Source organism: Falco peregrinus, chromosome 7 (genome assembly GCF_023634155.1).
Source record: "Falco peregrinus isolate bFalPer1 chromosome 7, bFalPer1.pri, whole genome shotgun sequence".
NCBI classification, from domain to species: Eukaryota; Metazoa; Chordata; class Aves; order Falconiformes; family Falconidae; genus Falco; species Falco peregrinus.
In genome coordinates, this window is record NC_073727.1 from 16,987,813 (window position 1) to 17,001,153 (window position 13,341).

The following is a 13,341-nucleotide window of genomic DNA, read 5'->3' on the forward strand; positions in this document are numbered from 1 at the left end:
CATTAGTACAGCTAATAATCAGCTGTCAGATACATTAACCCAGAGCTCTTCTGCCAACAAGCTAAGCTAATATGCAACTGAGTAAGCTAGGACCTTTCTGAGGGATTCAGCTTTCCAAGGGAGCAGCTCCTTCAGACACCCCATCAGGACTTTGCGTCTGAGCTTAGCAAATAACTGGGCCTGATGTGACCCACCACTGCAGAAAAATCTGTGTTTCCCAGAGGATTATGGTCTCTCTTGTCTGAGTCCCGGCTCTTTCATTTCATTTCCCCGGTCTCTGCCCCACTCCCCTGGCTCACTGTGGCATCTCCTTTTGGTGTCTGTGTCCACATGGGTGAGATGCAGCAGGCTGACCTGAGACACAGCTATATGGATCAGCAGTGAAAGAATGAGACAGTAGTTCTGACTTTTATTATGTTTGGGGAAATCTCCTCTACAGTAATCTAATTGCTCCTAAAGAGATAAATAAAAGGAGACAAAACTCAAGGAATGCCAGCTGCGTGCCAGCCCCGGAAGGAATCAGCATGGCATTTGCATGGTTATCCATGCCTTCAGTGAAGAAAGGTTTCCCTCTTCTGGCTGTCTCCTTCTCGATCCAGTCACGATAGCTGTAAACTGACACTAAGATCTGAGGGTTTGGCTTTACTGCGCAATCTTCTCCCCAGCTGACGATGCCGACCTGAAACCACTTCATGGTGCTCCAGTAGCTGCAAACCAGAGGTCCCCCGCTGTTGACCTACGGCATAAGGAGCATCTTATAGCAGGATCAAACCTCGGGGCTCTCACAGGCTGATTGGGAAAAGCAAACTCTAACCCCAGTATTTGGGGTAACAAGGACATTTTGGACTCAAAATGTCACAGCTCAACCCTGAGGTCCCTGCAGAATAAATAGATAGAGAAGGTAAGAGGAGGAGATCAGTCACAAGCTCTGGCTCAGTGCAGTGCCCTGTCCTTCTCGGCCTTTTCCACATGCTCCCGGGGCCCCAGAAGGCTACCTGAACCCTGTCACCCAGAGATGACATCCAGGGGTGAAAAGGGACATCTGCTGTTGCTCATTCAGTCTTTGACTTCTCTGCAAAACTGGCGCATGTAGGTGCTGGGTACCTGCCACTGTTAATTTGGGGGGCTAGCATCCAGAAATTGGACAGGAGACGAACACTAATCCTGACAAACCCTTCTTGCAACCATGGTAATTTTACTGAAAATTTGACCGCTACTGCAAGGGCAACCACCATTCACCCAGTGTGCAAGCCTTCAAATGCACATTGCAGCCACCCCGCAAAGAGGAATGTCACTTGTCTGCCCAAATCATAAAACGATAAAATGATGAAAGCCCCATAAAACCATGGGACGCAGGAAAAGCGTTCCAATTCCTACGAGCTGCACATCAAAACACCCTTCAGAAGCAAATTTAAGAGACTGCAAATGCAGAAACACCTGTCCACCACTCTGTTCTGGGACTTCCCAGGACACCTTCCTACTTAAAGCAATCTGTCCCGGACTTTGGGGAAAAAACCCACCTCATCACGTTTGCAATAGTTCAGTGGTGGAGAATCCACCACCAGAGTGGAGAGGGGATCACCCTCTTCGCTATTAAGCTAAGGTACACTCATAAAGTAATGTTGTGTAATTAGTAATAACTTTGAACTGAAATGCGGTTAGCTTTGACTCCTGGCCCCCAGGAACTCTTTCAAGAGGCAGAAGGGTCCATAAGCTCAGAACTCATACCTCCCTACAGTCTGCCATCAGACCATCACCTACCCACCTCTGTTCAGCTGTTTTGAACAGCCAGAGGGACTGACCATGCTCCCCTGGTTTGTGGCCTTGCCCTTGTACGTGTGACGATTTACCTATATGGATCCAATTTTCATTGGCAGACTTTTTCTTGAAAAAATGCAATTTCACAAGTCTTGCTTTGCAGCTTTAGAGCCGTGTTAGCACCAGGAAAAGGATGCAAGAGCTTGTACAAGGATGCAAGAGCTTTTGTCACTTCTGCACTGGTTTAGCACTCTTATGCATGGAGCAAGTGGGCGTGTGAGGGGTGAGTTCAGCTCCAGACTGGTCACCTCTCCCTGCTGCTGCCAGTGCGAGTGTCAGGCTCCCCTTGCGGTCACATTACTGGCACCAGGCATGGTCCGAGATGGGGGCAGCGGCATGCCAGGGGGCTATCCTGGGATACCTAAAATGGCACTGGAGGCTTGGATGGACCGGAGACTTGCATGTAGGCAACTGTCCTGCCTCAGAGCCGTGTGTCTCCCTGTGAGCTAAACACCTTGGACTTGCCTTTAGTTCATGGGGAGCAAGAAGCACTCATACAGGGATTTATCTCATTTTAAAAGAGATGGCTAAAAAGGTCTCAATGACTCACATGTCAGAAGTGCGTTTTTCTCCCCGTTGATGGAAGGCTGATCTGCTAGAGGCAGATAGCTATTGACAACACATTTGTATCTGGTCAGATGAATCCCACCCACGGTTGTCCAACAAACACTGCTACCGCCTTAGCTATGTGGGGTGAGAGCCCTGAGCATCCCAGGTGCTGTAGAGGGCATCTGCCGTTTCCAAATTGCTGACAGTGTATATGGGCAGGACATACTGCAGGTGAAGGAAAGAGGTCATCCCCTGCCTTTTTCACAGAACTAAAGAAACGTAAAGCCCTAGATGCACCCTAGCATTTCAGACAATTATTAGAGATGGCCAAGATCACCTCCTGCTACGATCGGTGGAAGGGTGTAGGTACCTTCAGTCCATGACTCGGATCAGCCCTACACCAGGGGACAGTGCAGGGCATGGTGAAGCTGAGCTGGAACCATTGCACTGCTTGTTTGTGGCCACTCAATGATTCCTTCCCCTGAAAGTCAGGCCAGGGACTGGGCCCCCCTTCATCTGTTGCTGCCCTAAACTGTACGTGAACTGTGACTCCAGCTGAACACACCAACCTAATCACCACGCCACAGAGCTACCCCCACAGACCTCCTTGGCAGAAACGCTCTGAAACAGAATTGGGCCGTTTACTGAGTTTTGTCTGGATAGGCAAGACACTGAAGGAGGCATTTGCTCTGTGAGTACCTTAGACCAGGGGTCCTCAAACTACGGCCCGTGGGCCGGATACGGCCCCCCAGGGTCCTCAATCCAGCCCCCGGTATTTACAGAATCCCCCCGCCCCACCCCCCCCGCCGGGGGTTGGGGGGGAAACCACGCAGCCGCAGATGACTGCCTGCCACTTCATCCGTGCGCCGGCCCCCTGGTTAAAAAGTTTGAGGACCCCTGCCTCAGACTCTAATTGTTGTTCAAGTTACCATTGCATCAGAGCCTAACAAAAGATGCTTAAGAAAACAAGGAATTAGACATCAGTTGTGGTTCATGGGGTCATGGAAGAAATGTAGCACACACAAAAATAATAAGCAGGCCATCTCTAGTGTCTGTTCTTTAGCACTTGTAGGCCATTCATGCTAATGAATGAACAGCCATTAATGCTAACGTTTATGACTAAATAGAACCGTAATTCAATTACAGATCTTGTTAGTGTTAATTCACAGTCAATCTATATATTTCCCTGAAAAACTGCTAGGGAATCGGTATAGATTTTTCTTTCTAAGTGAATGGATTATTATTTTGTTTAAAGCACAAATACTTGGGAGCTCTGCTATTCAATCTCCTTGCGTTATTCTAGGGATGCGGTCAGTGATCCACAAATTAGTCTTGTCTGGTAGCAGTACGATGGCAGCTGGTGAAACGTCGGAGCCTTTCTATTGACATGCTGTTGCCGCATGGGGGTATTAAGGCAGTGGTCGTTAGGACAGACCTTCTAGATGATGCTTTGGTGAAGATATCTGAGGGGCTTTAGTTACTTAGATAAAACAGCTTGCGGCAATGGGGAAAATCTAGCACACAAATGGCACACGGTGCTAACGCTTAGGATGGTAATCCTTTGGACCAAGATGAGGATGGTGGGGACTTACAACCTTGAGTCTAGATGCAACTTGCCCATCCTAGCCTGGCTCTGGACATGAACCAATGTATCCTGATTCTCAGCAAAGCTCAGGTAAGGTTAACATCATGGCTTTTACCTGCCTCATGTCCAGACTGATCATGCATCTATGGAGGGCATGGCTTCTAGGTTTCCTCTGAGCACACCTACAACAGCAAGCTCAGCATCTCCAGAGCTTGTTCCCTGACCAGGGCTCTCTGCCTTGCCTGCGTTGCTACCCCTCCCTGGCCTCTAAACTGGGGTGCCAGGATCCCAAGGGATTATTGTGGGTGGCTCCTGACCCATGCAAATGCTGGAGCTTGTCTGGAAGCCAGCCAGGAGACAGCTGGTTGGCACAGACCAAAACCGTGCCCAGGGCTGCTCTGCCTCCTTGACAGCACTGCCTTTGTAAAGGATTTAGGTATTTTGAAATCTGGCCTCATTCTCATTTGACACAAACACCATCATCTTTCTAGACAAGCGTAGCTCAGTAGATGGCACTGCCCACAGTGTGCCTCGCTACCTGCCCAGGGCAGGTGAGTTGGGTGTCCCGCGGTCCCTGCTGCAGAGCAAGTATCAGGTTCAGCCCTGGCCTCCCAGTTCATTACCAGGCAGCCTACTATGGGCAAGGCACCAGATTCCTGAACCAGCCTAGCCAGGCAAAATGCGCCCTACCGGGCTGTAAGCAGCACTTCCCAGAAAACCTTCTATCAGCAAAATGTTTCCTCTCCAGCAAATTAGCAAGTTCCGATGAAAAGTCCTGTCTCCTGTTTTTCCCCTGAAGAGCTCCGCTTCTAGCCCAGGGTATGGTTTTGTCCTGCTCTCCTTATTTCAGGTTGCAAGACGTTCCTGCCTGGTCAAGCTTGCACTAAAAGTGGGCACTTGCTGGGTTATGAGAATTATCACACAGGCAATCGTTGTGTACTTCCACTGCCTGGAAAGCTCACATTTCTAGTTCGTTTCTCAGATGACTCTAACATTATTGTAGATCAAAATAGCACCTTCATCAGCTTTCTGAATATGGGAGATTCACTTTGCTTTGTACAAGTGCTCTTGCTGTTTCACCAGCACAACGCAGCCGCAGAACTTAAGGCTGGGCTGGGAAGTGTGTTCTTTCATCATGGTAATGTTACCCTGTGGCAGTTTTCTTTTTAAAATTTTTTATGGAATTTAATGGAGGTGAAAGTCACTAGATGAATGGTTTCAGAACAGATGCTCTCCAGCTAATCAAAAAATGATTTTGCAAAGCAAACTTGCCCTCTGCTGCCTAGCTATGGGCCCAGCTCGCACCAGCTTTGCAGCCCACGGCCCCTGTACCCGCTGTCTTTGCCTAAAGGGCAGGGGATTCCTCTCCATCCTGGGTGCTCGTTTAGTTCCCTCAGTGAAAGATTCCTACAGGATGAAGCTGTGCGTACATGTGTCTGACATCCCAGACCGTCTCTCATGCCAGGGGACTTGCTGGGATCCAGCCTTCTCCCTTGCCCTCCCTGCAGCTCACCATTTCCCTCGCAGAGCTCCCGTCCTTCTCGCTGCAGGGAGGGAATTGGGGGGGTGTGTTTGGGGGGTGTGTGTGTGTGGGGAGCGTGAGGAGAGGCCCATCTGCTCAACAAGGTGTTTCATTTCCAGCACCACCACAGCCCTCTGACCCCAGGAGCCCCGCAGCCCTGCTGCCCGGGCCAATATGCCTTTGCAGGCGGTTTCGGTTTAGTTGCCCCTGGGCATCGCGCCCTGGCCTCCTGCAGAGAAGCTTTAGCAACCCCAGGAAGCTGTGGGAGGTATCCATGTTCATTCCCAAAGCAGAGGCACTTCTCCCCCAGTGTCTCTGTGCCCGCGTAGGCAGCACGGTCATCCGGGAGCCTGTTGGCTTTACCTGGCAGGGACCTCTTTCTCCTTTCTCCAGCTCAGCACACAGCACGTTCTCCATTAGCGGTGGGATCCGCTCCAAGCACTGCTCCCTGCTGACAAGCTTCATCCGCGCTTTCTGCAGCACGTGGGTTGGTGCCTCCGCAGCTGCAAGTGAGAACGATTAACAAAACCTGCAGAGCAGTGCAGGCTTGTAGGGGTGAACTTGCAGCTGGAGGCTAGCTTTGGGACTGCGCTCAGCTGGGTCTGTAAAGCACCTCAGGGCAAGGGGGTCTAGGGGCACAGCCATGTGGTCCTGGGTCATGGGGGCTTACAGGGGCTCTCCAGATGTTTAGCAAAGGTAAATTTGTGCTCTTGACTTTATGCCAGACTAAGAGGTGGGTAGGTAGGTAGAAAGGGGGGAGGTGTTAATGGGCAAAGCTGAAATCCTGGGGAGTGGAGGCTTGCTAAATAGGATTTAAAATGACGACTGATTTTTGTAGATGACCTCTGGGATATGCTCCAGCTGGAAGCCCCCCAAAGGGATGGCTTGTCCTGCTGGTCCTGAGATGAGCTGCGTTGCACACCCTGGGTTTCTCACTCTCATTTCTGGGGAACTCGGTCGGAGAGACACTTCATGGAGCCCTGTGAGAGCAAGCCCTGCAGAGGAAAGTCCACTGAGCTTTCCCCAGAACACATGGCCTTGCTGTCCCCATGCTTTCCTTGGGGGGCTGTGAGGCCATGCCTCTGCCAGGGGACCAGCTGTGTCTTTCAGAAAGCGGCTCTCAGGGTGGCAGTGCACAATGGAAATCACTGCTTTATTCTTCCCTTGAGACGGGAAAACAGAAATGGCAGCGGGCACCAGCAAACGAAAAAAAGACTGAAAATATACAGGGCTACTTGGAGAACCCACTCATTTCACCCACGTTTCTCTCTGAAGTGAACCTCAAGGATAAAACTGCCTTTTGGAGGATATTGCTACTGGGGAGGAGACCTACAGATTTTCAGAAACTCCTTCTACCACGGTTCACCGAGCTAAATCCTTCCAGCACCTTCAGCAGGATTTCGGGACTCAAAGGTAAGAACTAAAAGACAGAAAGTTGTCAGGTCCCGTTCCCAGCGAGGATGGAGCTGCTCCACGGAAGTGCCCACAGATTCAAACACTTTGATGCAGGCACCTCCACGGAGGTGGCTCCACTTGCCGAGGTCTAACTGGCTGCAGCTGAAGAGGAGTCAGGCTGGTGCTACCTGAGGTGCCTTTTGAGAGATGTCGACCTACAGAAGGCTGGTAGAGATGGGCAATAATCCATTTTTCCCCACCAAGGAACAGTGCCTCATACTTCTTGCTATGGCCCGTATCACACATGCCCCTCACCAAACGCAGCTTCTGCTGGTTTTCTTCTGAAACCTCTCCCAGGGAGAAGGGGGTGTGTGCCAGGGCTGAGCATGCTGACCTCATGCTGGGTGCAATTTGGGTAGCAGAAGTGATGTCAGCTGAGCCCACACGGCAGCAGGAGCCCAACCTCCACTGCCACACCATGCATTTTGCAAAGAGACTAGCTGAAGAGAAATCCTGCCAAGCTGCAGAGTGGCTCTGCAGCAGCACGCTGCTTTTCTGTCTCTAGGAGCACGTTTCCTTGGTGAAACAGGAGAGTTTCACAACTACGGTACAGTGTTGTGTATGACTGTTAAGCGAGGCCAATGAAGCCTAAGAAGGAACATGCAGAGTTTCAGAGATGAGGCGGTAACCCTCTGGAGCAGAACGGCAAGGCTTAAATGGGACATTCGCTCGCGACATCCTAGGAAGGACTGTTCAAGCCTCAAGGCACCACCTTCCCCACTCTGTCCTGATTAATTCTTTCCAATAATGAAATCGCTCATTAGCCATTTAGTGACATTTGTTCAGGATAGACATTTTGGGTCACAATCAGCACCGGAGCTCCTTTCATTAGGGCTTAGACAAGAGCAATCAGCGATAGCAATCTGCTGTTCTAAATGAGTGAAGAAGGGTGGCCAGTACCATTGAATCAATCTGGTTCATGGAGGCAGGAAGCCAAAGACAACCCTAGACCTTCATTTCCTTTATTCCAGAACGGTGTAGACCCAGACTAACTTGCCCACCAGGGTGGAGCTTGTCTTACTCTGGATGCCAAGAATGGCATCCAAAGTAAGGTTGAGTTCCTTCAGAGCAAAGGTGGCTCTGAATTATTGGCTGGAACATACATGCTCAGAGTAGCCTGGACTTCGCTCTGGGATCAGTAGGTGGATGTTTCTTGCACTGAACAGAGAACTGGTGGCTGTGCAGGGGCTGCGAGGGCCTGGATGTGCTTACCAGGGAGGTAGGGAGTGGAAGCTAGTGTGGGTAACCCCTCCTGGGAGAGAACGTGTACTTAAATTGCATAAAACCCAGCCTCGGTTAGCAAATGCATCTCCTGACAGTAGCTTACCTGCTGTCTTGGAGTTGCTTGGGGTTCCCCACCCAGCAACCCAGCAGTGTTGCCACATATCGTTGTTGTACATGAAGGGCAAGCAGATGGGTATTTTCTTATTGCTGAACTGGATGGGAAAGCTGAGCAGGATCAGAGCGATATCATTTTCCATGCTCGTATTGTCAAATCCTTCGTGGATGATCAGGCTCTCCGGTTTATGTTCTTCCAGCGGGAGGCTGAGGTCATTTCCCCCCATTGCGACGGTCAGGTCTGGTGGCCTTATGAACAAAACAGAAGCAGTGCAGACATAAGCAAACACGAAGGCTTTGTGTTATAAAGGTTGGTGCCTCCTCCCCTCCCCCAGGTGGGGTAGGGTGGTGCTCAGCAAATTGCAGAGGCAGGTTGGCTATAGATAGTGTCAAAATGTACCCTCACTGCTGGGCAAAGCTGATTTTCAGGGCAGAGAGGTGCAGAGGCAGAACATGAATGCAACCAAGTTATATAAATAGCCCCGTTGCTAACAAACAGATGGAGTGGGCAGCATCTTCTGGATTGCTGTGCCCTGGGCTGGCTGCTCCAGACCGCGCTGTCCCCAGCCAGCTGCCACAGGTTGTGATGCCACAGGTCGTTTGTCACCAAGCAGCCTCAGCTCTCGGACCTGCTGAATTTTAGAGGGGGCTCACAGAGGGCAGGATGCTGACCCTGGCCATTGCATGGGGTTGATTTCTCCGGAAACTTCTGCTTTAAAATCAGATTCTCCATGAGGGAAGGGTGTTTGCTATATGAAAGCAAGGGCAATTTGGGGGTTAGAATAAGCTGGAATGGAATAAATCTACTTTTACAAGGTACCGCAATACGTGTAGGCATACAGGAGATGCTTGGGGACATTACCAGCGTCACGGGCATTTATATAAGGCTGCTCAAACCACCATTGAAAATATTTCCTTTCCATACCTCCTGGTTACGCAGATTTCTGCACGTTTCTGTTGTAACACTACCTCTGATCAAAAACGGGCCCATTTTCTCCAGAGCAGACAGCCCCTGTTTGCAGGGCTCTCTCTCTGGCCCAGTCACGTATGCCTCACATTTGACCCCCGGGAGGAACGTTATCAACCCATTGCGCCTGGGCTGTCCTCACTTCCCATGAGTACTTACACCTCTTCTCCAAAGCAATGGGCAGCAGTTAATATCCACGATCTGCTGATGATGGTGCCTCCACAGATATGTTTCCCCTTGCTCTGGATGCTCACATGCCATGGGAACTCCCCAGCCTTGGCGTATCTCCTTGCCGCGATCATCTTGCCAGTGTCCCGAAAGGGCTCGTAAGATGGTCGGAGGCCACACTCTGGGTACAAAATGAGACATATTGCTCACGTACAGCAGTGCCACTGCCTGTGCTACTGAACTAGAGGGGCAGGACATCAGCTAAGGCACTGCTCTCTAATCATCCACGCTACTTGATCTCTACCAAAGCCCCTCGCATCACTGTAGCCTCCCTGAACCTGCACTCTGCCAACCACTGCCCGGCAGTTTGGGGACTAGCAGGGAGCATGAGTGGAAGAATTCAGCACCAGGCTGTAGTACAAGCCATACTTCTATGCCATCAGATACAAGAAATAAGCCCAGGCCTCTTTCATTTACCAATAGGCGTATCTCCTGTTGGGCTACTAGCAATTCCACTGTGCTGGTCATTTCTAACAGTAAAAAGTACGGAAGGAAAACCTGCATTGATGCTGCCGATCAGAAAAGCGAAACAGAGGAGGGTGAAGCACAGCATTTCAATCCCAGTCCTGGACCGACACACTTCGACAACGTTCAGAGCAGTGGTGCTCCTGCAGACACCACAGGACGCCTTCCCTACTCTTGCGTTCTCACCAAAGGCAACGCACTTCCCTGCCGCAACCAGGGTCACAGCGCAACCAGGCTGTGACATCACACATTCCCTTTGTTTCTGTTGACATCACTGTTGGACGCTGTCCTTCCGAAGGCGATGGGGAAAGCGCAGTGGTTTCCCAGAGGCTTGGGCTTTGCTTTAGCTATGGTAGGGATGGGGCAGCAGTGAAATCCCCGTCCGTATCCTGGAGTGACTTCCACAGGGTATTGCAGTAGTGGACTTAATGAGTTGGGTGCTGTAGCCCTTTTTGGGTCTTGAACCATGTTCTTCTCTCCAAAGACCTCAGGTGCTGATCCCACATCAGCTTTCATCTTTGACTCTGAAAAGTGCTGAAGCCTGTCAAACTCCAAATTAATTTTCTTTTCTTCATTTAGGCCATGGCTGTTCTCAGAAGGAAGGGGCAGCTCTGTGGCAGGGTAAATTTCAAACGGTGCCAAACCAGAAGTATGGTACCGAAGATGCTGAGGCAGCCACTTTGTTGTGGGCGAGGGTGGCTTATGAGACCAAATCCAGCTTAAAAAACTAATCCACGAGGCTGACTCATTAGCATTTCACCGTTACTGATTATTAAAAAGGAATAAGGCCTAAAATCCTAAAGATCCACCTGAGATGAGTCTCAGGTCTGAAAAAGCCCCATTCTGCCTTGCAAATTGCTCAGCTTGGTTCCTGAGGAACCGCAGCGTGTAGCGCCGAATCACTCTGTTCTTGCTCACTGTACCCAGGCCTAAGCCATTGTTGGAAATTACCGTACCAGGTACTAGAAATCATAAATTAGGTAGACACACCAATAGAAGAAAATGGTAGCAAGCAGAGATTTATGTAAAGGATCCTGGCAGGGTCACTTATGAAAGAAAGCTGAAAGATTCAACTCTGAGGAAGACCACCTGAGCGGGGCCGAAGGCCGGAACAACCCTCTCAAAATTGATGCCAAGAGAAGACTCTGCTTAAACGCTGCCCAGGCTCTGCCTAGACTCCACCTATCATTAATATGCAATGAGATGTTGTTATCACATGAATAATGTACGAAGAGATGTTGCAATCACGTATGTTAAATGTATAAATTACCCTGTTTCGCACCTCTGCTTTGGAGCGAGTTTGTGTGGTGCGAACCACCTCCTCCCCTGAGGAGATAATAAATACCTTCCTGCTAAAAGTACAGAAAGTCTCTTAGCAGTTTTCTTCATTCTGAGGTTTTTCGGCATCAGGGTGCACAAAATTTTCCACGGATGCTGGTTCAGCCCGGCTATGCCACCAGTTCGGGCTCCGTGAGCCTCCTACTCAAACCCCACTGTGGGACGCCATTTTGCAGCGTATGAAGGCCCGGGCTGCGGCTGTGGTGCAGGCAGAGACGCTTTATTCTACAGAGAAGCCCATATTTACACCTCTGAGCCCGGATACACATCCCAGCTGTGTGTACCACGGGGCTCAGGGCAGAAACCCCTGGTGCAGTTCCACAGCTCTGGAGCACTGCAGGCCTGCAGGCGCCTTGGCACTGCTACATCACCGCCTTCATCTTCCTTACTTTCCTGCACAAGAGCCAGCTGTTCTCTCAGCTCCTGCCAGAGCTGACGTTCTCTATTCTCCTCTCATACATCTCTCTTCAGACACTCTCTGTCCTCCACTCCCACACACCCCTGCTCAAGCAGGCTCTCCTACAGCAGCTGCACAGGATCACATCCAGGTGGGCTCTGGACGTCCCCAGAGGAGACTGCACAGCCTCTCTGGGCAGCCTGTCCCCGTGCTCCGGCACCCTCAAGGGAAAGAAGTTTTTCCTGCTCTCCCCACGGAGCTCCCTGTGCTGCAGTTTGTGCCCGTTGCCCCTTGTCCTGTCGCTAGGCACCGCTGACAAGAGCCCGGCCCTGGCCCCGGCCCCCTGACACTGGCCCTTGAGATATTTTTATCTGTCCCCTCCGGACCAATGCACATGCTTCAGCTCCCTCCAGTCCCCACAGCAAGCCCCAGCCACCAGCTCAGCCACAACAGCCCAGTGGCCTCGCAGCAGGGCAGTCGGGGTGCTTGTGCCCCCACCATCCATCCACTGCTGCAGAAAGCCCTCTGCCCAGCCGGGCATGCTTAGCTTCACTAACACAGCAAGCAGCTACACGCTTCTGTTGCGTGGCACCTCATTACCTTTCAAGACAGACACAAAGCAAAAGAGGCACCTTTGCCCCTCACCCAAGCAGTCCCTGCCTGCACCCACACCCACCTCCCTCTGCGGAGTTCCCACCCGCACCGAGCAGCAGCATTGTGAGCCGCATTGCAAGGTTTCCAAGCAGGAATAAACAAGACCCACCCACGCAGCTGTCCCTTATAGCGTGCGTGACTTGCAAACTGCAGGTGCTGGGTCACAGAAGCTGGGTTTTTTCCTACAGACTCAAAGGTGTTTGCAGGTTGTTTCAGAATAATCTCTATTCCCCGGCAAGTCATGCCAGCCATCCTCAGCATAACAAAACCACAGAGTGGAGAAAACAACCCAGAACATTCACCAGAAGGGCAAGAACAACTGTCTCATTTTCCCAGTACCTTGGGAGAAAGACCACAAGCCTGCACACCTGAAGTTTGTCAACAAGTTGATTATGCCTGAGCAACACACTGCCCCCATTCCTGAATTTTCAAAATGTCAGACACTGCAAGTGCATCATCAAGGTCCCACAGAGAAGCACGAGTTACCAGAACAAGTCTTAAAGTGTGTATTTTGGTGATTCACTGGGGCTCTGGAGCTCAAGGTGGGTTCAGGGCAGATTTCAGAGCTGCTGCCTCCCATTTCAGGAAGCATGGCACCCAGTGCCACCTCAGAGCACAGCCCCCAATACCACAGAAGCTGTCCCCAACATACTTCAGGTGAGGGGAGGGAAAGAAAAAAGCCAGGCAATTTTTTTTTTCCTGATTTATTGTGGCTAAGATCAATGACACCCATTTATCAGAAGCAATTTGCTAATTCCAGTGCTGTTTGGACACCATGCAGCAAACCTCCTCCTCACAAACCAGGTCAGCCAACTGCGTATGAACCCATTTCTGAAAACAGTCACTCCCTACAACATTAACTCACACCTCAGCCCACTGACCTCCAGTACTTTACATGCTCCTTACCTCCAAACTTAATTCTCTGTACATGCTTTGGAATAATGTTTTTTCTCCAGAGGGGAGAAATCTTGCTTACTGAAGAGTTACCATGGAAATCAGGTTGGTTACAAGAGCTCTGGAGAGAC

The 13,341-nt window shown here is 50.7% G+C and overlaps 1 protein-coding gene across 1 annotated transcript; it reads right to left on the reverse strand.

Moving 5' to 3' along the window:
• Positions 1-396: 396 nt before the first annotated feature.
• LOC101918440 (serine protease 55-like) lies at positions 397-13,312 on the reverse strand. The gene is made up of 5 exons (XM_027779207.2): positions 9,961-13,312; positions 9,394-9,583; positions 8,257-8,516; positions 5,838-5,977; positions 397-736 (listed from the first exon to the last, which is right to left on the reverse strand). The coding sequence occupies exons 1-5, from the start codon at positions 10,169-10,171 to the stop codon at positions 434-436; spliced, it is 1,104 nt and encodes a 367-aa protein (XP_027635008.1). The 5' UTR covers positions 10,172-13,312; the 3' UTR covers positions 397-433.
• Positions 13,313-13,341: the final 29 nt, after the last annotated feature.